Genomic DNA, 24983 nt, shown 5'->3' on the forward strand with positions numbered 1-24983 from the left:
CTTTGTCTCCTCTCCATTTCTCTCTCTCCCTCATTAGACATAAATAAATAAACTCCAAAGAAAAATGGGGGAATTGAAGATGGTGAATATAGACAACTTTTTCAAGAAACTATGCTGTAAAGAAAAGATGGGAAATGAGGGAATTGTTGGAGAGAAGATGAAAACAAGAAAGTTTTCTTTGTCCTTAAAATAGTAAATAGGAGATGTTTGCATGCTGCTGGGAATGCTCTATTAAAGATGGAAAACGTATTAATGTTGGAAAGAGAAAAGAATCAACATAATTGTCTTCGGTTGGATGAGATGGATGAAATATAAGACAATCTACTCAGAGACTGAACCAGGAATGGCAGCATTCACAATACCTGTGAGGTTGTTAGAAATGCTCATCACTTGACCCTATGGGAGAACTAAATCAGTCTATGTGGGACCTCAGACTGTAGATCTTTACCAGCTTGAAGATAATTCTCCTGCATAGAAGTCTAAAAGGTACTGATCTAGTGCACAGGACAGGTCCACCTTATCGAGAACAGAGACAATTTGTGCTACAGGACAGAAGGTAGAGTATGTGGGCACAGGCAAGGTTGGTAGTTATATATGGTAGTGGGACCTGATGAAAGTTCTTTTGTAATTGCTTTGACTTCTCAGTGAAGGAGGAAACAAAAATATCAGTCTGTTCTTTTCCTCTACTTTGAGTTAAAAAAATCAGCACCAGAGGCCCAGAGTGACATGGTGACAGCCAGCAAAATTGTATTATTGTCTTTCCCCACAATCATCGAATTGCAAGACAGCGTGTCATAAAACTTACCCCTTCTCCAAGGGCTAATTGTTCTTTCAGTGACATACTCTTTTTGGTCTGTCTCAATTATGGCATTTCTTACCAAAGATAAGACTGCCATTTACTGAGCATCTGACACGTTACAAGCACTTTGAAATACTGTTTTTTCTATGTAAAATATGTCATGACTTTCCTGATAACATAATACATTCTTTCATTCAGTCTTTAAAATAAGCATTCACGGGAAGCAGCAGGTAGTGTGATGGTTACATCGCTGGACTCCCACAAAGTTGTCCATGGTTTGAGTCCTAGACCTGGCAGCTTAAAACTCATGCCAGGCACGTGTGCAATTCATGCCCAAGATCTGTGGAGAAGAATGGAGGAGAAAGGACTGGGGTGTGTCCATCCCCCCAGGAGTTGATTTCTCACTTTCAATCTGTCTCTCTGGCAAGCACATCCTATAGCAAAAATCTCTCTAAAAAAATAAAAATAAAAATAACCATTCAACATGGGTACTTTTATTCCATTTTACAGATGAGAAAATGGACTCAGGAAGGTGAACTTGGTGAATATCACCTCACTTGTAGAAGAATCTGGAGACTACCCTCTAAAGGGCCCTGAGGTGCCCCAGTATAGGGAAGAAGAGCTGTTTCTTTACTTGGCCATGCTCACAGACACACCAACTGTGATAGACAGCATTCTCCAAATTATTTCAATAATGTCTCCCGTCTCTTACATATTTCGCTACTCTTCCTACTTTTTCCACTTTACTTGTTAATGGAGCCCACTTGTTTTTCTAGAGGTCCCTCTGATTTAACTGTTCTTTTAACCAATCAACACAGTTCATCTTGCAAGATTGTACCCAATTACCCACCTTCTCTTCTTTTTCCTCTTCTTCTACCTCCTCCTTCTTCCTCAACAATTCCTTTAGCCCTTATAATCATATCTTTGCAACTACATCTAATAAACCATTTTGTCTTTCTGCCTCAAACCACTCTTAAAATTAAAATTTGTTATAAATTAGTAGATGAAGGCATATATAGACTAGTCCTTTTACAACTGTCTACTGTTTAGTAAGTCATCTCAGTCTCTCTTGTTATTTGCCTAAAATCAAACTTTGGGGCAATGAATATCTCATGAACTGGTTATTTTGCATCATGTTTTAGGTGGCCTGCATGGTTTTTTTGTATGTATTTATGTATTTTTAATTCTCATATCTGCCCAGGCTGTTCTTTTAGGGATCCAGTCTTCTCCAGGAACTCATCTACACCAACCATACAAGTAGCTCCCAAATGTAGGAGCTATATGATAAACACTAAAGCAACATTAAATTTTTGTGATACAGATACAAATCAAGGAGAAACTGAAAGTCCATGACAGAACATGTCAATACTATATAAACCTATGCATCTTTCTAGCTCAATATTTATTTGCTTCTTAATTATTTACTATATGGTTCTGTCATAAAATACTCCCTTGGTAATAAAAAGTCAGGCTACCTAAAAAAATCTAAACAATAAATATATTAATCAATATCTTCCAGCATTCCAAGAGCAATAATGCACAGTTGTAGGTTTTATAGTTATTGATCTACTACGAGAGTCTAAAAAGAAAATAAGGGTATAGTAAGGTCACATTTTTCCAAGAGATTACTAGACATTAATATGTTCACTATTTACTAGTGGTAGAGGTTTTTGCTAGGTATTTTTAAAAAGGAGTATATAGGTAATTAATTTGAGCTAAAGTCTAATAAAACCTTTGGTAGTTTTAAGACTGTGTGTTTCTAAATTAAGCATTTTTTTGGTCATCTATAGAGGACACATTATTTTCAGTAGGCTATTAAGGTTGTGTGACCTAGGAAAATTAACTCTTTTCTAAATTCCAGATATGAGTACATTGCCATCCTTTGACCCTCTGTATCACAGGTTACTCATCAGGTCTGTGACAATAAACTCTATCACTCCGTAACATCCTATTCCTGCCTGTATTTTTAATCCAAATGGATGACACTCAACACCAAAGCCAGAAGTTCCCCCAGATAACTTCTTCTTCCTCACTTTTCACTTCCATGCAGCCACAAAGGGCTTCCAACTCTCCCATGAACTTTTATGGAATCCATCTGTTTGAATCCTACTGACTTCATCATCTCTTGCCTAAACTGTGAACATATACTTCTCACTGAACTTCCCACCTCTGATTTGTTTTATTTTCCCTTCAGCCTCCACCTATCTCTTCTGCATCATAAAAATCCACAGTAATAGGGACCAGCAGTTAGCGTAATGGCTATGTCTCTGGACTCCCATGTAGTCGACCGCGGTTTGCGTTCCCAACCCTGCCGCTTAAACTCACACTGGGCACGTGTGCATGCGTGCCCAAGATCCCAAGAGGAGAATGGATTGCGGTGTGGCCATCCCCCCTGGGGGGTGATTTCTCGCTTTCTATCTCTCTATCTCTCTCTGTCTTTCTGGTGAGCACATGCGCCCTATAGCGAAAACCTCTCAAAAAAAAAAAAAAAATTCCACAGTAATAATCTGTGACATAAAACTAAAGACCTCACTGCTTTGCTTTAAGTCCTTGAATTACATATACAGAATAAAGTCCAAACACCTTTGAGTGGCCCTGAAGGCCTTGGAGCTGGTCACAGCCAATATTTCAGACTGCTTCTCCTGTCACTTGTTTTATTCCCACTCAAGCTACCCTTGTGCAAATCCTGCCAGCTCTGGGCCTCCTGCCCTGAAGACAGGCTGCTACTTCTATGCAGAATCAAACCCTCCCCCTTCTGCAAACCAGGACTCAACTTTTAAAATAGCAATTACTTCAGTAGATGATGAGAATTCTACAAACTATTAGCTCTCCGCACATGGTAGTTATTTTTATTTCCCACAACTAATAATCATTATAATTTGAGCTTTTCTGCTTCAATGTGTGCCATTTAAACCTGTTCTAAAAGCAACACGTTTAAATTTTTATGTTGCTCATAAACATCACTGAATTGTACACTTTCGTCATTGTTTTATTTCAGTTTTTTCATGTCGTTTTTTGCATCTCTGAGAAATTGCACAAAGTATTGCATTTGTATTGTTTTTCTTTATCTCTTCCATTCTATTTAATTTGTGAATAAGAACATTGTTTTCCTCTGATGGTTAATCCTATATTCTAAAGGTGCTATTACTTTGTTGATTGATAGTTCATTAATAAGTATAATTACCATCTGCCACATTGCTTATTAAATTATCCAGTAATTGCATGTATATTAATTTTCAATTTTGAAAATTAAACTCTTGAAAAAGATGCCCTCTCCTTTATTAAAGTCAGGTAGAGTTCTGAGTGAATTTTTCAAACATTTAGATAATAAGTAAATCCACTTTAGTTTGTGTCATTACCTCATGGTAATATGAATGTAAACTTCCACAATCCTTACTGTGACTGCTCTGTTAACTGCCAAGTTTAATACAAAAAGTATTATGTTTTTATTCTTATTGGTTTCTCATGTAGTGTAATGTTTAGAAGGTAAAAGAAACAATATTTGGTTTCTGAGCACTGGCTAAAAAACAGGGGTCAGCTGAAATCATTTATATGTATTTTAAAGGGAAAAATATAACCTAGATATAACCTAGATCCTAAGTCATCAGATGCAAGAAAAATTTGAGGAGTGCCTTAGCATCCCTCTCAGTTTAAAGCTGTGTTTGAGAATAAAGAGCACACACATACTATAAATATGTATCTCTTTTTTTATTGATATTGCATTATCAATATTTTTTTACTTCTCCTGCCAATGCTGTTTAAGAAAAATATATTTCTTTGACTGCAAGTTCCAGATACAAATGATTCCAGAATTCTCTTAAGGAATCAAAACAATATTTTTCTTTTTGTAATGGATTCCTTTTCATTTCATTTTCATTCAGTCACATTTCCCTTCCTGTCTTCTCTCTCTATTTTTATTTTAAAACATATTGCACAAGACAATGGCATCTGATTTATTTCATTTGATACTAGAGACTTGGATGTGGGCAATTTGTAGTATTTGTAAATGTATATATATATATATATATAAAATTACCCATAAGCCCTGGATTCAATATACCACATTTGCCCATGATGCACTAATAAACACATCATTGAATTTTAGAGCTGGAAAGGGCCTTAGAGAGCATGGAATCCAACCTCCATATATTATAGAAAATACTGAAATCAAGGAATATTAAGTCACTGGCTAGTCCACACCACTAACTAGAGAAGCACAAAACTAATCCCTCACCTTTCCTGAGTCCAAGTCCTGTGGCTTTAAAAAAAAAAAAAATCACACGTTCTCGCAGGACACTGACTTTCAGTATCGGGCTGTCACTCTTCACAAGGTGAAAATAGAGTTAACTGAGTTTGCCGTGACTGAGCACCTCTGAAGCAAAGCATTCCTTCTCCAAAGTAAAACCGGAAGCAACACATTTCTATAACATAAGTTCTTCTGCAAGGCTGCCTGTTCTGTCTTTTCAGAGGTGCCTAAAGGCAATACTCACCTCGGGCTGTAGCCATTAATCTTTGACTTCATTTTTACAGCAATGGGGCTGATTTTAGGTTACAGCTTCGAGAAATTATCTCCTAAACTCAATCTCTGATCTTGTTGGAAATTATTTGCACACTTTGTTTTTATGCTCTTCCAAAAAGCACTCTGTCCTTCTCAGAGAAATCTGTAGATATTAAGTTTGGGGTTTGAAATGTGCACTTTGGCAGACTTCCACATAAAGGTGTATTTTTTATGAAGGATAAAGAGCAGCTGATGATACTTACACAAATCCCAGAGGAAATGCTCTGTTGATGGTAACTAACTATTGTGGAACTGGAAGAGCTCCTATTTCCCCCTCCCTTCAACCTCAGCTCTGATAATTACCAAGCAAGCCTTATCAAGAATATTTTGTTTGATGATCCAGCAAAGTGTCCAGATAGGGAGGAAAAGGAAGGGCAGGGCACTTCCCATTAGGTGGGGGAAGGAGGTTCTGTAAGCTTTGCTGGGTGATTAGAGCTAGGGAAGTTGATCTCTTTTCATGCTGTAGAAGTGACTGCTGCAGTCACGCCTCCCGCTGCCAGCCCAGAACCGGGATCCTAATCAGTCACTATGAAAACTCATTAGCTCCACAGCAATGAGTCCTCCACTGCTGAAGCTTGGCGCTGTGCTTAGTACCATGGCAATGATCTCAAACTGGATGTCCCAAACTCTCCCATCCCTGGTAGGACTGAACGCCACGAGGCTGTCGACGCCAGATACCTTAGTAAGTCACTCCGGTGGGTGGGTTTGGCCATCTTGGGAAGTAAGTACCTTAAACCAGAGGGGCTTTATTTGATAAATTGCAAAGGCTGGGCTTGTGCTTTTCTATCACAGGTTGGCTTCAAAGATATGATATGTATGTGGTGACTTTAGTCATAGATATTCATTAATTTATGAACACTTTGAAGTTACATCAAAAAATGAATTGCTTGAGAAATAAGCCCTAAAAGGGAACATTAGACTCATTAAATTCTTAAGAATGAAAAGCTTTAATTAAACTATGCTCACTGAGGTTTGAAAGGATTCTTAAAGAAATATGTTTTGTTTCTCACTGTTTACTTCCTTTGACATCTGTGAAATCCCCATAATTTTTTCCTACAGAGTAAGCCATAAAGTGTGTTCTATCTAGCCGGGCTTTACTACAGCAGTTTCTTTCTTGGAATGCAATGCCTGTGACTCTTTGTAATGAATTCAGTCATAGAAACTAACATCTTTTAAACATAAATGAATTTAAAACTCAGCAATTTAAAGTCTGACAAAAAGATCTTCAAGAGAGCTAAAAACATGAGAATAGAAAACTTAATAAAAACATCTTCATGTACTATTTAATATTTTATTACAACTTTTTTATCATAAGTCTATCTCTTGTAGTTTTGCTTCACCTAAAATGAATAGCTTTTAAATTCTCCCCATATTCTAAGTCTTTTCCGATAGTTTGAAACAAGATTTGGTTAGAAACATTGAACCTTTTCAAAAAGAAAAAAATGAAAACAATGGATTCTTCAAATAAAAATGTAAAAATTCAAATAAAAGGATTGTCCTGGAAAAACAATTTTCTTGCTATTGAATAAAAGGTACAGAGACAATTAAGATTTGGGGTTTTATTACCTTGAATTGGATTACTTACTCCAGTGAATAAGAAAAAAGTAACCCTCCATTTTCAAGAAGTATATGAACTGATTACTGATAATTGATCTATCAATCAATGTGTAATTAGCTGAGTATAGTCAAACTAAATTAATTACAGAATTTGTCAGAATCTCCAGTGCTTCCAACAAGAGCAGAACACATGTGAGGCGTGCTTTGACCTGGTTTTACATTTTTACCTCCTTTGAGCCATACGTGGTATCTGGCTGCCTCCATTATTGAGAAGATTCTCTTCCATACCTATGTACTGAGGCCTGGAAGGAGGAAACTAAAAGGGATTTATAGTTACAAAGAAAGGATGAGGGACCAGCAGTTAGCGTAATGGCTCTGTAGCTGGACTCCCATGTAGTTGACCACGGTTCGAGTCCTGTACCCTGTGGCTTAAAACTCATGCCGGGTGCGTGTGCATGCATGCCCAAGATCCCAAGAGGAGAATGGAGGAGAAAGGATTGCAGCATAGGCAATCCCCCCAGGTGTGTGTGTGTGTGTGTGTGTGTGTGTGTGATTTCTCATCTTCTGTGTCTCCATCTCTCTCTGTTGGTCTGGCGAGTACACCCACCCTATAGCAAAAAAAAACCTTTCCATTAAAAAAAAGAGAAAGGATGATATGTTATTCACAAACAATTACAAAACAAAAACAAAGATATTTTGCATTATTAATTATTTACTGAGCCAAAATTTTGTACCCAATTGTTTTCAAAAACCTTATTATTGAATTAACTCTTGCAAAAAAATTAATCTAAACTAAAAAACTAACGAATGTGCTGTATTTTTAATTTGGCACTTCGACTCTGAAGTGTATTTTTGTGTGTGTGTGGGTGTGTTTATATCTATTTACATATATTATAAATATATATTTTTATATATTTACATAATGCCTTCTCTTTTGGCATGTTAGGGATTGTGGCAAAGGAGGCTTTGTTATCTATTTATATATATGAGTGAGTGTGTGTGTGTGTGTGTGTGTATTTGGTTATTTTCTAGTTTTGTTGACTGAAGAGAATCAAATTTCCAAAATTATACATTATTCTTTTATGACTTCTAGTTATCTTCTAAGTTTGAAACAAAATTATTCTCTTTACTTTCTGATTGAGAATTTATTGATCAAAATATATAAAGCACTGCTATAGGTCTATATATGTTCTGACATAGCCAATGCTTACTTTGGATGTCCAGTCTTTACAAAACAAACAAATGAAAACACTAGAACATTTAGGAAAGTTTTCACTATATCTCATTAGAAATAAATCAGTAAATAGTACTCACTGGAATGGAGAAACTAGTTCTCAAAAGTCTTTCTTGTGTGTGCATGCTTTACAGAAGAACAATGTCTATCACCTTTCTACATTATTCAAGATGATTGCTCATAGCTTAGGATTCCTATGGAGAAGAATGAATGAATCTGTATTTTTCAGTTTAAGATCATAAAATATTATTGAAGGAATGGTGTAAAGAAACTTAGAAACCATCCAGGCCAGATTTGTTACACTATTTCTAGCATTAGTGTCTTTTTTCTTTTGGCAAACTAAATATGTTCTGAAAAATATCTAATGGAAGAAACTTGGAATAGAAATCCAACACTCAAACTCTGTTGGATTGTGGGTCATACAGGAAATGTGTAGAGTGAGGCATTTATGGGGTTTTCACCATCCACTGCTTTCCCAATCAACTCGCTGCTCAAATCAAGATATCTCCACAGAAACCTCAGAGCTCTCTAATAGTTCAGTAGGAAACGTAATTGATTGAATTCAACCTCTTCACTCCATAAATGGGGAGACTGACCCAAAAGGGGTAAGTGACCAATCATATTTTGCACAGCCGCCTAAGGGCATGGTCAAGTGTAGAATCAAGTCATTTGACCACAACGCGACCAAGGACGTTGTTATACTCACCAGCTCCTTTGATAGTCCTTGCCTTTCCTGACCCCGGGTACCCACTGGGTTCTCTCTGCCCTTCTCAGGTTATTGCTCATGTCCCTGGACATTTTTCTTTTTTCTACACATGAACAGTCCCATCTTTTGAACTATCTTTCCTCATCTCCCTGAACTCATAGTCAGAGAAAAGCTACATTGAGTCCCAGACTCAGCGACTTAAAACTCACACTGGGTGTGTGTGCGTGTGTGCCCAAAATCCTGAGAAGAGAATGGAGAAGGGAATTGTGGTGTGGGCATCTCCCCAGGGGATTATTTCTCTCTTTCTATCTCTCTGTATCTTCAGTGAATGCACACACCCTATAGTAAAAAACTCTCTTAAAATGAATAAATAAATAAGAATACACCTTCTCTTTTGGCATGTTAGGGATTGTGGCAAAGGAGGCTTTGTTTGCGTTTTTGGCATTGTGGAAGGAGCTTTCTGGCTAGGTGATTCTTCCTGCTACCTCTCAGTTCCGTAGGGGACCTCTACTGCTGTTTCCACATAGATGGCTGGCAAGTCCCTTCCATTAGAGGGGAGGGCTAACCGTTCCCTGGCCCAGTTAAGTGTCGCTATGAGTAGTAAGCCAGCTCATCTCAATTTTCTCTCTGTTTTCATTTTAAATGGTACTAATGGGATGAGCCTGCAATTGTGTATGTACCACATACACAAAGTAGGTCATAAAAGTTGTTTTGGAGTGTTTGTAAAAAGCGCAGATGGCAAAAAAAAAATTTAAAAAAAATGCAGCTTTACACAAATATGAACAAAGTCTTTCTTTAGACTGGTAGTTTCAAATGACCTGAAAAAAGAAAAGCAAGAAATATAGGATTTGAATCCTTAAATAGCAATTAAATCTATTTATGGCAGGTGCTTATGAAACAGAATAGAATAGACAGTATAAATTTGATTGTCCCAAAACTGAAAGAAATGTTTAAATGTCTAGGCTATTTTTTATCAGCAAGTAGTTAAACTCAGCTTCTTAATAGAGAATACGCTTCATCCTGTTTTCCTTAGACTCTTAAAACATTCCATTGTCCTCTACTTGTCTGTGTTTTTCTATTTTTTTTTTCCTCTTTCTAATCTATTGACTGGGTCCAAGAGTCTTTGGAAGTGCTGGTGACTGAGGGGAGGAAGCTTTGGCTCAAAGAAAGCCCTGTCCCCCCTAAGCACTTTTCTCTGATGCACAGTAACTTCCCCTTGAGGTTGCGCTTCTGAGGAATCTCCCATGCTGTGGACTCCACACAGGGAAGAACCCGGAAAAGAGCAATTAAAAAGCAGAGGACATTCAGCAGATTCCAGCTGTTCTATCATCCGCCCCACCGCTGTGGTGGGAGGAGGCCCAGAAGGGACCTATGGGCAAACATCACTTGTTTTGCCACATTTTCAGATGTGTAGTCGACTTCTCCTCATAGATAACTTTGATGAGTTGGCCAATTTAAAGCTCTATAAAATAAGTAAAAATATCCTGAAACGACAGTCCATACCCTCTAAGTGTCTTATGCTGGCCTAACCAATGTGTTTTTAGTGCCCAGTGAATTTATCTGACTTTGGTGCTTTGCATTTGATTGATTTTCTTCCCCACATCCTCAGGCAATGTCTGTTTTATGATAGGACAGCTGAGCAAATTAAGGAGAGGAGGTGGATGAGAGAACAGAACGCAGATGATGAGAGGGACAGAGAATGTGATCATTGTCTTCTTACAGAAGAATTGTCACATGGAGAATAGATTTATTCTTGCTTAAATGCCTGAAGCAGAAGTAGGGCCAAAGGACACTAATAGAAAAAAAATCAGCTGAAACCCCTCAACTTGCTGCCAGTGGAAGGGGCTATCTATGAAGGAGTGAAACCCCCATTATGCAGAGGTCAGATGGGAGCACAGGATAATATATGGGAAAAAAACAGAGATGACCAATGGAAAGTTGATGATTATTTCATTTTGATCATTGTTCTTCATGTAGTTGTTTTCTTATTAAAGCCTGAAGGTTTCCTTGAGTGAAGAATATCTCTTTCTTATTTCAGTTCCAAGTATTCATGTAATTAATAGCACAAAAGAAAAAAAAAAAAAGCAATGCAGTGACATCTTTATTAACACATCTTCCAGAACACAGCTTCCTTTAGCGTGGTCTGTCAACATCTCTCTAAATCCTGTCTTCACATTTCTCTTCTCTCCACAGCTGAAGCTATTAGCATGCTAATCCCCATTTCTCTTTCTGGGCCCAAACCTATCCTCAGACAGAAAATTTATAAGGCATTTTCATCACTCAGGTATCACCACTCTAAATCAAGTAGGTTTTAATAAATGGAATTTTTCTTTTTGCTTTATTTTTCCTATCTAGATCCCTATTCCTTTTAACTTCTGTCTATACTTTTATGAAATACCCAGAAATTCAGCATAAAACATAAACTCAGGGACTACTCTGTGCAGTGGTAATCAACAGGACCAACATGAGAAGGTCTCACGTTTTCATCCTGAGGCCTTGCTGTACATGCCAGGTACAAGCTTACCAACTCAAGATCTGGGCTGGTTGAGGCTGGAAATGAATTGTGGCATGAAGACCTTTTGGGGGTACTTCTCTCTGTCTCTGGTTATTTCTCCCTGTCTCTGTCTTTGTCACTCTCTCTCATGGAAAAAATAAACTTAAAAAACAACAACAATGTAAAATCTAGCAATGTTCAATCAGTTGATCTGTATCTATTCAAAGGATTAGGATTCTGTCCCTCTGCCTGACCTGCCATTTGGATCCTGAGAAATGATTGCATTGCCTTCCATGGAAATAGCTAGTTGCATCTTACTGCACCTTTACTGCTAACTGCTCCTCTAGGGTGCCACGGTTACCTATTTCCTTACTGTCTGGATAATGCCCTCTAGCTACTGGGGTGGATCTCCCTCCCATCGACTGCAGGAGGGCCTGTCTCCTCTAGTGCTATTTATAGCTATTGGAACCTGGATGTGGATGATCTGCTCTATCTACATTTATCTGCAGAGGATGAGGGTAAAGAGCTCTGAGCTGAGAGTTGAAGAAAACTGGTGTAAGTTCCACCATGTGTGACATTTGCTAAATGGATAAACTGAAAGGGAAAAAAAGTTTACATCATTTAAGTTTCAGTTTCAGTTTCTTCATAAGTAAAATAAGATATTGACTATTTATAAAAGTAGTTGGTTCAAAGAAATGAAACTAATACAAGGTAAAGCATTTTATAAGCAGAAAATTGGTCAAAATACGTAATATTTTGATTTATTTTTACCTTTACCTCGTAGACCTCAGGGTCCTTGTTTCCCTTTACAAAGCCCCTGAAGTTTTTAGAGAACTCTCCTACAGCAGACTTATGTTTATAAAACGAATTTTATAATTAAGTTATAAGAAAAAATTTTGTACTTGCTATGTAATTGTTAAAATGATCATTTTAATTCTCTCATTTAGAGCATTCTTAAATATTTCATGAGTTTTGTAATATTAAAAACTGCTAAATAGTTCATTTAGTTCTAATTAACACAAAGGTTCAAAGAGAATTGCCATCAGTAATCACCGTGATTGGTAATGCTGTGGGTAGTAATAAGCCATATGTACCCTCCGGGTTCAAGTACTAGACTTCACACTAGGTCAGACAATGCTATCCCTGTACTGTCCTCATGTTGAAGGGGGGTTGAATTTACTGGTTTAGTGTGATGGTTGAACTTCAGGCACTGAAGTCAGACTGTGAGTATAAATCCAGCTCTCTTGACTACTTCCTAGATGATCTTCGGCAAATTTCTTTCTGCCTCTGTTTCAATGTCCTCACCTATAAAATGGGCAGAATAACATCACCTGGCCCTTGGGGTCATTATGATATTTAAAAGCAATAACACATAACAAGGCCGGCCCATGACATGGTGGATAAGGAAGCTGGATGACAGCATGGCTGACTGCACAGTTCAAGCCCTGGACCAGCAGCTTAATATACATCCTTTGTACTTGTGCATGTGTGCCCAAAATCCCTAAAGAAGGGAGGATAAAAGAGCTGCATTGTGGGGCCAGCAGTTAGTATAATGGCTATGTCGCTGGACTACCACGTAGTCGACCGTGGTTGGAGTCCCTGACCTGGTGGCTTAAACTCATGCCGGGCTCGCATGCGTGCGTGCCCAAGATCCCGAGAGGAGAATGGAGGAGAAGGGATTGAGGCATGGCCATCCCCCCTGGGGGGGTGATTTCTCGCTTTCTATCTCTCTGTCTCTCTCTGTCTGTCTGGCAAGTGCACGTGCCCTATAGAAAAAACCTCTTCAAAAAAAAAAAAAAAAGAGGTGTTGTATGAGACCATGCCTCATGGGGTGCTTGCTCACTCTCTCTCTCTCTGTCTCTCTTCTGTGAGCACATAAGTCTTCTGGAATGTTAATAAATAAACAATACATATAAACTACCAAGTAATAGATGGAGCCCCATAAATGATTGTTAGTGCAGTTAACATGAATTTTGTTGACACCTCAAAAGTTGGGCTAGAATTTTCTTCAGAGGTATCTCCAAACGTCTAATAAGCTCTTCTATTTAAGCTCTTGGTTTTATTTGTATCCTCTTGTCAGTGTTAGCATTGGTGCCCTAAAAGAGAGCAGTAGAAACACCCATAAAGCTTTTTCTATTTATCACTGACCCCAACCCAAAGGTCTTTATCAAAATCTACAGAACTGTCAAGCACTCTTCTTTTATATTAGTTTTTTTGTTTGTTTTTAACTTTCTAGTTACCTTTTTTCTTGCTAAACAGGTTTTTTTTTTTTTTTTAAACTTAAATCATTCAAACTAACTCTGCAGTAAAGGAGGTCATGACTCTTTTCAGTGATTCTTAGAAGACGCCTGGAAGTACAAACAAGGCTGGAGTCTCTACCTTTATTAGGTTGACACTTCAGAGGGAATGTTAAATGAACATCAAACCCTATCCACCTTTCCAGATTCCTTCATTCCAGAGAGCAACTGACACCTAGCCTTGTCAAGATAAGCTCTACATATAGTTAGCCAAACACATGGTGAGTGCACATCAATATTAATGCAGCCAGGTCTAATAATCAGTGTTTGCACTGTTGTTAATACATTTTAATATTATAATTGGATGGCCCCTGCTCTTTTATCCAAAAGCTAAATTTATTCTAGTGACAAGCCTTAATTTTCTGACATAGGTGAGATTTATGTCCAATGTTTGGAGAAGCCTGGCTAAAATTACAAGGTCTATGACCAGGTACATCTATGAAGCTTAAACCTTTATATCATTAAAAGTACTCTGCTAAGCTGTTTCTCTCTCCAGTCTGTAGATAGTCTTCTTTTTTCTTCTATAATACAGATAGGATAATCCAATAATGTTTAACATCTTATCTGATTCTAATCACATGTAAATCTAAGTACATTTTTCTATCTTAACCAAATATTCAGGCATAAATGCTAAGAAGAATGAGGGGGATGAAAAAGAAAAATGTTGATAAATCCAACCTTCCAGAAAGACATCATACAAGACTTTTATGAACTATCTTTTAAAAAGAGTATAAAAAGGGATCAGCAGATGGCATAATAGTTATGTTGCTGAACTCACATAGTGGACCATGGTTCAAGTCCCAGACTTGATAGCTTAAAATTCACACTGGGCACATGTGCATGTATGCCAAAAATCCTGAGAAAATGAAGGAATTGTGGTGTAGCCATCCCCCTGGAGGATGATTTCTCACTTTCTGTCTCTCTGTCTCCCTAGCAAGCACACATGCCTTATAGTGGGAAATCTTTCTAAAAAAATTTAAAAAAACTAAACAAGCAAGTGAAAACAGCATTGAAAAAAAAAGAGTTATAAGAGAGGAGTCTAAAATGATAGGTCTGGCACTATCTGATTTTTATGGTACATGAAGGACAAGAACCATGATTTCTTTAGGAGTTTCTCAAGTTTAGAATTTATAGCTTCCTCGATAGTTGTTTCTGTTTGTTGTTGCCATGCCTGTTAGCACCCTATAATGATTATCACTAAAGCTCTTGAGAAGAAAAGGACCTGTGTGTTGGTTTATGGTATGCAATGAACTAGGGTCTGGGGCAGAATAAATGGGAGATTATATCTGCTCTGCTCTGCTCTGCATTCTAGAGATGAAGACCCACAGACTATGGCAGCTCTGTGGTGACAAAAATTGATCAGTTTGGTCCCTTTAAGGATTTGCTCCTAGAGCCTGTCCTGTGGTGCAGTAGTCCTTGGGGAACCAGATCTCACATGGCCAATAGCAGTTTGAATCCCAGACCTGGTCACTTAAAAAACATACCAGACACTTGTGTATGCATGCCCCAAATCCTGATGAGGTGGAGCAATGGAGGATAAAGAATTGCAGTGTGACCATGCCTCCTTGAGTGGATGTGTTTCTCTCCTTCTTTGGTATGCACAGGTATTCAGTCACAATAAAAACAATAAATAAATAAGCATAAAATATTTTGCTTCCAACCCAGGAAAACACTCCAGTTTATAGGTAATTAGACTAACTCAGTAACACTGAGCATCTTACAAAATAGTTCTCTACTGGCTTCCATTCTCCCACTTGTTGATAGCTTCATCTTAGCTTCTGAAACTCAGCCCTTGTCCTCTTCCCATGGTCTACACCCTCCAACCTGAATCATTAAATACCTTCTTTTCTAGACTCTGAATACATCTTTCTCTTCTCGTGATCATAGAAGAAACACCTTTCTATCTGACAAATTCCTGGAAACTCTAGAAGGAAAGGCTAAAAAAAATTAACATCCTGATTACATAAGGAAGATCAGAGCTGAGGCAGGAGGCCCATTAAGAAAAACAAATTCGGATGTAAAATGAATAGCCCATCTATGTAACTTGTTGGGTAGTGTTTTCCAGTGTTCATATGATTACTCTTTAAAGGCAATTATCTGGATGTTTCACTTCACTATCTTTCCTCTAAGTACCTTTTCTCCATTAACACAGGTTTACCTGCCACATGTGACAGGGCCCCATCGGGAGTTTTCTCTCTCCCTTTCCACCACACCACCACCCACCATCCTACCACCCACCACTCTCCTTCCAGCAAGCACACATGCCTTCTGGCACTTAAGAAAGCAGAAAATGAAGAAAAACTAGAAAAATGAATCCACCAACATTGTGAATATAAGTATTTCTACTTTACACAATTTGAGGTCTAGTCATGGTAACTTTCTTCCACTGCTAAGTGATTAGAGTAAGTGTTCTCTGAGTACATCACTTGAAAGTCTATTTATGTTCTCCCTGAAAAATAATTAGATAAAAAATAAGAATGTTCACTTTTGTACTTGATAGAGTGTAATTGATAGGATAGAAAATATTCACATTTCTAATAGCTGAATATAAAATAATTGTTGAAATAAGACATGTGAAAGGCAAATAACAGTACTGTACAATGCACATTAAATGCCTAATGAATAGTGCAGACAATTTTCCAAACAAGTAGATATTACAAGGATTCAATAAATGCATCATTTATAAGAGGAGCATTCCAAGCAGGAGAAAGAGTAGTATACAAAACTGTTAACCAACATAGCATGCTTGCTCAACACACGTAGACCCCGTGGCTGAGGTGAAGGTTCCTGCTGGATAGTACAGGAGATAAACTAGAAGCATAAATGAAGGACAGGAGAGTGGAAAGACCACTGCTTTAGGCTAGGATTCTAGAGATATCGGGTAATAAGTGCATGTTTTCCTGAAGATCAATTTTGCAGATTCTGACAAAAATTCCTCTTTCAAAGCCTCTATCTAAGATTTTGCATCATCTGCAAAACAGAGCTGATTTAATTATTTTTACCCTATGTAATCGTATATCTCCTGTTTTATTAATAATTGGTTCTTTAAACCATGGGAAGTTCCTTGAGACAAGTTTAATTTCAGAATATCACACATGAATAACAATCAGAAAAGAATATATTGGTAATTGCCAGTTACTGTTGAGAAGGAATACTTGACAGATCTAATGTAGAAAGACTAGTCATATGTGATTAAGTGGTTATTAGATCTTCTACAGTTTCATTAAAAATATCAAAATAGGACAAAAAGCATTAGGAAGTGGTATGAGATCAATAAACAGTTACTAACATGGAACGAAAAAAGAGAAGAATGCCTTGTGGAACATTGATAACGAAGGTACAACTGAATGAAGCTGTGCTGCCTATGTAAAATTGTTAAACCTCTATGTTTTAACTTTAAAGAATGAAAACAGAAACTATCTCAAAAGACGCTGTGCTTAAAATGCAATGAAGCAACATTCTCTTTATCCTGTAACAGGAGTCTGTGTTTTATGTGTTTGCCCTTGGTTTTCTCAGACTCAGATTAGTCCGAAAGAAGGGTGGCAGGTGTACAGCTCAGCACAGGATCCTGATGGGCGATGCATTTGCACAGTGGTTGCTCCAGAACAAAACCTGTGTTCTCGGGACGCCAAAAGCAGACAGCTTCGCCAACTGCTGGAAAAGGTAGGTGTCCTGTGTCCCCTGTGCATACTACCAGAGTTAATGGTGAGACAAGTCTTCACTGTTGTCTCTCTTCTCAAATACACTTTTGGTACATCAAGCTTCCTGCTCTGCTGCTCTATTTTTATGACTTTTTGCTTTCCCCACCTTTGCCTTCTTCACTCTGACTTTCTATCATATATCCTAATATTCAGTCTGTCTCTACTAAGAAAAAAGCAAAAGCAAGAAGACCTGTTCTGATGCAAGAAATACAGCCTCAACTCTCCGCATTACAGAAGGCTCTTTGAGCTCATACTTTTCGATTTCGTTAACAACCTGGCAAGGAAGTTAAAATAATGGCACGCAATATGCAAGCTATCTGGACAGATAATGAATAATTCCAAGTATTTATCATGATTCTCCAAGTCATTTCTTTGAACATTAAACTCTCCAATTTCATTCGATAGCATTCCCTCCATAATTTACTTAAGCTGGATCCATAACAATCCAATGTAGAATGTCCTTGATTTATTCTCTTTTACAGATAAAAGTCAGCTCATGAAAGGTTATTTATGTTTAGTTAAGGGGGGAAAAACCAATGAATGGTTCTTTCAATTATCCTCATTCAGACTTTCACTGTGCCGGACTCTGAATATACTAGGACAGCTGGGGTGGCCAGACTGTTAGAAGGATGACATGTTTGAATGTTAAATATCATCGTGGATTATAAGATAAATTAGCTAGTATGTGTTTTAGAGGCCAGCATGCTCAACAGTTCACTTTGCATAGTATCAATTCCATGATCACCTACACATCTATGGCATTGACAACAACATTATAATTAAAAATAAGAGAAAACAGAAAAAATAAAAAGCATCAAGTCTGTTAATATAGATGCTTAGTTTATATATACATATAATTTCAGGTCTAGCCATGGTAGCTTTCTTCCATTGCTATATAATGAAAATAAGTTTTCTCTGTGTACATTATTCAGAAATCTTAAGAAGATCTTTTGTGTGCTTTCTATACAAAGCTTAGTTGTTTATACAAAGCCTAGCTGTTTTTCCTGCCCCTTTCATTGGAGCTACCATCACCTACTGGCTCTCTCTCTCTTTTTTTCTTTTTTAAGGAATTATTTTATTCCCCTTTATTTATTTATACTTTGTCAGAGAGGGACAGAGTCAGAGAGAGAGAGAGAGAAAGTAAGAAAGCAAGTCGCCAGGTCTAGGACTTGAACTGCGGTCAACCATGTGGGAGTCCAGCACCCTTCACTACCATGCCACCTGCCAGTCCCCGGCTCTCTCTTTTTAATCCTCCTTTTTGGTAAGAGGCCATTCTCCCTTCTCCCTCAGTATCTATTCCTAAACAAAGGTGTTTGTCATTTTCATTCAAATTAATGGCATTAGCTAATGTGCTTCTTAACTATTAGAAGTCATGACACATGAATTATGACTATTCTTGGCTATTCTTTTCCCATCCTAAATGTCTTTATTTCTATATATAAAAAAATAAATAGCTCAAGTTTCTTTAGTTAGCATGGAAATTAATTATGTTAGTAAAAGTATATAATCTTTTAAAGCCAATTTTGTTTTTCTATTAAATCATATTTCCCCTCAGATTACTGACAATCTGCACCAACCTTTTCAATGTAGAAATATCTTTTTCTATATAAACTATGGTAAGAAATATTTTTCTTAGACATCATAACTTTATCTTGTGTTACTGTTTTTAGCATAGCTTACATATACATACCTATGAATAAAGTCAAACATTTCTTCAAAAATCAGTTGAAAATTTTTCAAATAATGTATTAATATCCAGAAGTGCATCATTTCCTTTGCAGATCCAAAGTGAAAATGTATTTCATGTATATGATAGAACCAGGAATTAGTAAGGATGAATAAAGGGGGAAAGTATGAACAAGAGGCTGATTGAAAGGAATCATGGAAATTAATGTGATCACTCCATTAATTTAATTTGTATGAAATTTGTGTGTAATTTGTATGAATATTTCAAAGAAATTTTAGAAAACCATGCCTTTAGAAATTCATCAATACCTAAACGACCAAACAAATAAATAAATAAATAAAATTGATTAACAAGATTGCGGTCACCACAAGTTAGACTTATCAAATTTACCATAAGGTGATTTTATGCCAACAGAGGGATACTAAGTTGCATGTGCTACTTTACAGCGGCCTGAGGAAGGGAAGTGGCATTGGTTTGCTGCATTGATCCAAAGAAAAGATACAGGAAAGGAGTTTTTTGTTTTGTTTGTTTGTTTTTCTTTTTATCAGATTGAGCAAGTCTCCTGCTGACTTCTATTTTCCATAAATCTCACATATCAGAAGGCAAATAGAGACATGACCTTTAGACAGCTTATCCACTGTGACCCAAAAAGATTGATTTCATTACATAAAAGGGACTATTATTGTTAGTAATGATATCAATAGTTCATATTATTATTATATTTTACATTATATTTTATCTACTCCATTCAGTCCTTACAGAACAAGTACTTATCTTTCTATATTTACACAAAAGGAAACTGGTGATTTGTGAGTAAAAGCTTTCTGACGTCACTTCCTCAGTCATGCATAAAGCTGTATCAGTTCAGTGTCACATTTTCTCCTCATTCTGCCTATAACATCCTAAATGCCACTGGTGGTACCCACGATTAGTTAAGTGATACTCTGTAAAGTAATTTTTAACAAATAGTACTGATTATTAGAAAAATACAATTGGTTCCACAGTGTTTCTGATCTTTGTAAGCCAAAACTCAAATTATTACCCTAAAAATAAATGTGTTAGCTATACAGATTCTCTATAAAGCTGAAGATATCCTGCCTTGTGTAGGTCAATACTTCTTCAAGTATGTTTTCAGGAGATAATGCTGGCAATATCTTCACCAATAAAATAAGTTTAAGAAACACTATAAATGATGCTTTACTCTTAAAGATTTCAACACTCACTTTAACACGAAAAATTCTGTGAAGTCAAAAAAAACCTATTTATTTTTGTTAAAACCGTTTAGGTATTGATGAATTTCTAAAGGCATGATTTTCTAAAAGGCTATCCAAACATATGAAACCATAGAACTTTTTTCAAGCAGCATCCACACCAATTATGAGTGAAAGTGAAAATCTAAGTTAACTTGCATGTAAGTTTAGAAAGGCCTTTGACACTTTTATCCATACCAATAATAATGATACTACTACTAATAATAAAATAGAGTTTACGAGATCTATCAGGAAACAGCTTGACCAATCCACTACATGTAGAGTCCAAGCACAGCATCAGGCAAGGAAAACTGAATCACAGAACACAGGAGACAAACCTACTGCAAAAGGGAACACAGCAGACAGGTCTTTGTGCAAGTGCAAGCGTAGGTACCCAGTCTTTGGTAGCTCAGGAAACTAACCCTTATTGGGTCTCCATAGCTAGTGGGAAAGTAAACAGTCCTAGATATAGCCAGCCGGAAAAGCTAAAGGCAGTCCATAGAGAAATACTTTCCTATTAGACAGCTCTCTTCCTAGCCATTATCTCAAATGTTGTTCTTGTGATTATACAATTCTACAATATAGAAGGTCACAATCAAGTCTCAGCAAAAATTCTCAGTGCATTTTCCTATAACATACACTGAAACAAAGGCTGAAAATTAACTTGATAGGGTGAATTAGAGCCAAAATTATAGAGAGGCTATTTTAACTTTGTCCAGAATATCATCTCTTGCCTCTCATTTTCTAATTGTAAGGACTCTGCTTAAGCACATATAACTTGTAGGTAGAACTCGACCGTGCAACTACAAATGCCATATTAAATGGGCAGTTTCTTTAAAGCGAATGGCTTTCTTTTATTCATGTTTAACCATAAACAAAGTTAGAAAATTATTTTGAAAGCATTGCATTTATACATGATAGAGCTGCTGTGCTTTCAATGTTATCTCAGTAATTTTGTGCTGCACTCAAGATATAAAAAACAAAAAGGAAAGAGACTGAATATAGAAATACTAGTAAATTAAGCAGCGTTTTGTAGTCATACAATGCTAGAGCCCAACCAGTGACAGGAGTGGGGAAAACTCTCCTTAAAATATTCAAATTCTGGGACCAGCAGATGGAGTAATGGTTACGTTGCTAGACTGTCATGTAATCTACTGTGGTTGGAGTCTTGGACCTTGAGGCTTAAAACTCACTCCAGGTGCATTGTGTGAATGTCCATAATCCCAAAAGGAGAATGGAAGAGAAGGGATTGCAGTGTGACCATGCCCCCTGGGGAATGGTTTCTCACTTTCTGTCTCTCCGTCTTTCTACCGAGCCCATGTGTCTCTACATGTATATACATATATATGTATGTATATATATATAAATCTCTCTACATGTGTGTGTGTGTATATATATATGTATAAATTAACCCAAAATATTTTTTCTCAGTATTTACTGAGCACTTATTCTGTACCTGGTTCTGTATAAAGTCTTGAAAATAAAAGATCTAAATAAGACATAACTTCTACTTCCTGGAACTCACAGAGAACATCTTCCCTCTCCCTACCTCAATCACATATTTTACAATTAGGTGGGTTTTGTTGTTTTGTTTTGTTTTGTTTTGTTTTGTTTTGTTTTGTTTTCCTAAAGGGCACATGCACTAACCAGACAGAAAATGCAGCAGAGATAAAGGAGGAGGAGAAAGCACCCCTACCACCACCATGGGGAATGGCCATGTTGTAATCCCTCCTCCTCCATTTCTCCCTTCTTTCAGAATTTTGGGCATGCACATATATGTACTTTGTGTGTCTCTCATGCTGCTGGGTCCAGGACTCAAAGTGCACAGTTGGTCCTATGGGATCCAGATACCTTATCCACCAGGCCACAGAACTGGCCTTACAATTAGTTTTTAAGATAAACCAGACTATGATATGCCCTAAAAAAAAAACGGATTCATACAGGGCAGGGCTATGGATCAAAATAGCAGAGGAAGAAGAAAAAAGCACATTAACCTTGTCTGACAAGAAAGTTGAAGAGCTGATGGGGACCAGCAGGTGGCATGATGGTTAAGGCACTGGACACTGCCACATAGTCGACCATAGTTTGAGTCCCAGACCTGGTGGCTTGCTTTCTCACTTTCTCACTCTCTCTGTCTCTCTCTGGTCAAATTAAAATAAATGAATTAATAAATAAAATTAAATAATTCTTTTTTAAAAAAAAAAGTAAAGAAAGTTCAAGAGCTGAGATAGGCCAAGACAGTAGAACTCACTGCCTTTTTGAATATTCCAGTTCTGAGAAACCATGGATTCTTTATAGCTGATGGTCTTCTAAGCTTTGTGATTTTACCTAATGAGAAAAGCTTGTCTTTGAACAAATTGTTCCTTTGTAATTCATATTTTTCAATAAAAATAACTGTTTACTGATTATATAAATAATACATGTTCATTACAAAGTAAATGAAATAACACATAAAAATATTTGAAACATACTTAAACTATTCTGAGATCTTACCACTATCTTTCGTGCCTGTGCTACATATATACATTTATGCAAATAAAATACATAAGTCTATGTGAATTATTTATACCTATTCTATATATACATACATATACTCAGGGATCTTTTTGTAATATTTATTTTCTTATCTCCCACAGAAAACTTATATTAACAGCCTAATATTCATTTTTCTAATCCTTTCATACTTCCATAATTTTTCTTATACACTCAACTTATTTTTTATATGACTGTGTGTATTTGATTTAGAATAACAGGATCTAATCATATAAAGATCTTTACTTTTAAAAATCTTTCCCTCCGTGTTGAGCTGTGTGTTTTAAATTCTACAACAGACATAGGGCTCTCCTGAGGATCTTGAGTAGTTCTGTCAGCCCCAAGATTCTCCTTTTTTTTCAGTTTTTTTCTTCCTTTTATGAGAGAGACACATACACACCAGGAGAGAGAGAACAGTCACTCAAAGACTTCATGCCACAATCCAGTCCCAGCCTCAACGGTCCAGGATCAAAGGCACACAGCCACATGCCCAGTAAATACAGAGAGATCTTGGGACATGAACCCAGGACCTTCTGATGTGGGTTCAGCATCACAGAGTGTTGCGGTATCACTGTGCCACCACATCTGACCCCAAGATTCTGTATTCTTGTCATCAATTTTTTTATGCCAAAATTATTGCTCTGAAAAAAACAAACAAAAACAAACCAACAAAAAAAAAAAACACTTTTGAGTACCAAAGGTACTGAAATCTATCTTACTATTTACAGTGATTATTTATAGTCCATTTCTCAGTTCATTTAACAGATTCCCTACTATTAAAACTTCTACTTTGTTTTCAAGTTTTTGTTGTCACAAAATTAGAATAATCTTTCTTTCCTCTCATTTTTACATACTTCATCGGTTACCTATATCCTATACCTGCATAGCGCAGGACTCAGTGGACCTGAGATGATGCCATCAGTTTAACAAATGCTTACTGCCTCTCTGCCATGCATTGGCACAGCTGCCCTCATCCAGATCCCTTACACAGTATGCTATCCAATTAGGAGATGCTCCAGCGGTCCCCACTGGTCTTGGTCAATTCAGCCTCACCCCTGGGAGTACTTTAGACCTATCAAAAAGTGATTGCACTCTAATGAATGCATCCTTTGTCTGTTGGACACTTCACTCTGTTTACAAAAGCTAAGTATCAGATCCCCTTTTTTCTTTAGGGTCCCCAGATCTCCTATTTTCTTTAGTAAGAAGGAGAGAGAGAAGCACCCACCACAGTGTCTGGTCACACTGCAATACTTTTCCTCTAAGTCAGATGCTGGGGGCAGTTGGGCCTTTGCACTTATGCCTAGTGTGTTTCAAGCTGACCAAGTGGGGGTTTGAACCATGTGGGATTTGAACCATGTGGGATCCAGCTTCTCTTGAGTAGCATGGATTTGGCCATCCTAGATCTTTAAGAAGTCAGAATTAACTCCTACTTTTCCAGCCACAGTGAGGCAGATGGAAAGACACTGCTGGATGATACAGGAGCTATATGGGAAGTCCTCGATTTGGATTCTGGGTTGCCCTGAACAGGCCAGGTATGCCTCTGATCCTACCTGACTAGAAGGCTGAGGAGCAGAGAGGGAAAATCACAGTGCAGCAAGACTCTGTCAAAAGTATTAGGCTCTCTCTCTCTCTCTCTCTCATGCAATAAATAAATAAAACAAAATTTAAAAGAAAAAAATTAGTACTAACAGAAACAACTTCTTTGACGTTTACCAGGTTGGTGTGTTTATAAACTTTTAAAGTCTTGGAATAAAAATTGTTTTCTTTTCATTTATTTTTCTAATGCATTCACTTCTTATTTATATTCACTCATTTGTAATGCTAAAATGTCCATGTAAAAAAATTTCCTGTCTAGGTACAATTATCTCTTGCTGAATTCTTTGAGTGCTTATTATGGAGAATTATTCTTCTGAAAGTGTGTCATATAAGATTGCAATTATGAATTTGGTGCTTCCAGGTCTTTATATTAATGCCATGTTTTTCTATTTCAGTGATGATTGCATATACTGTAAACAGAAAATAATGAATGTTCTTGTTTAACAGGTTCAGAACATGTCCCAGTCTATCGAGGTCTTAAATTTGAGAACACAGAGAGATTTCCAATATGTTTTAAAAATGGAAACCCAAATGAAAGGGCTTAAGGCCAAATTTCGGCAGATTGAAGATGA

General features: G+C 37.1%; 1 protein-coding gene across 1 annotated transcript in view; it reads left to right on the forward strand.

Moving 5' to 3' along the window:
• Positions 1-5828: 5828 nt before the first annotated feature.
• The window catches only part of OLFM3 (olfactomedin 3), a 48568-nt gene continuing 29413 nt past the window's right edge, over positions 5829-24983 (forward strand). The window contains exons 1-3 of the mRNA XM_006162843.3: positions 5829-6039; positions 17162-17308; positions 24859-24981. Of these exons, the coding sequence (XP_006162905.1) occupies positions 5911-6039; positions 17162-17308; positions 24859-24981 (399 nt within the window). The 5' untranslated portion in view covers positions 5829-5910. The remainder of the gene's footprint in view (positions 6040-17161; positions 17309-24858; positions 24982-24983) is intronic.

This window comes from Tupaia chinensis, unplaced genomic scaffold (assembly GCF_000334495.1).
Source record: "Tupaia chinensis unplaced genomic scaffold, TupChi_1.0 Scaffold140874_1, whole genome shotgun sequence".
Classification (NCBI taxonomy): Eukaryota; Metazoa; Chordata; class Mammalia; order Scandentia; family Tupaiidae; genus Tupaia; species Tupaia belangeri.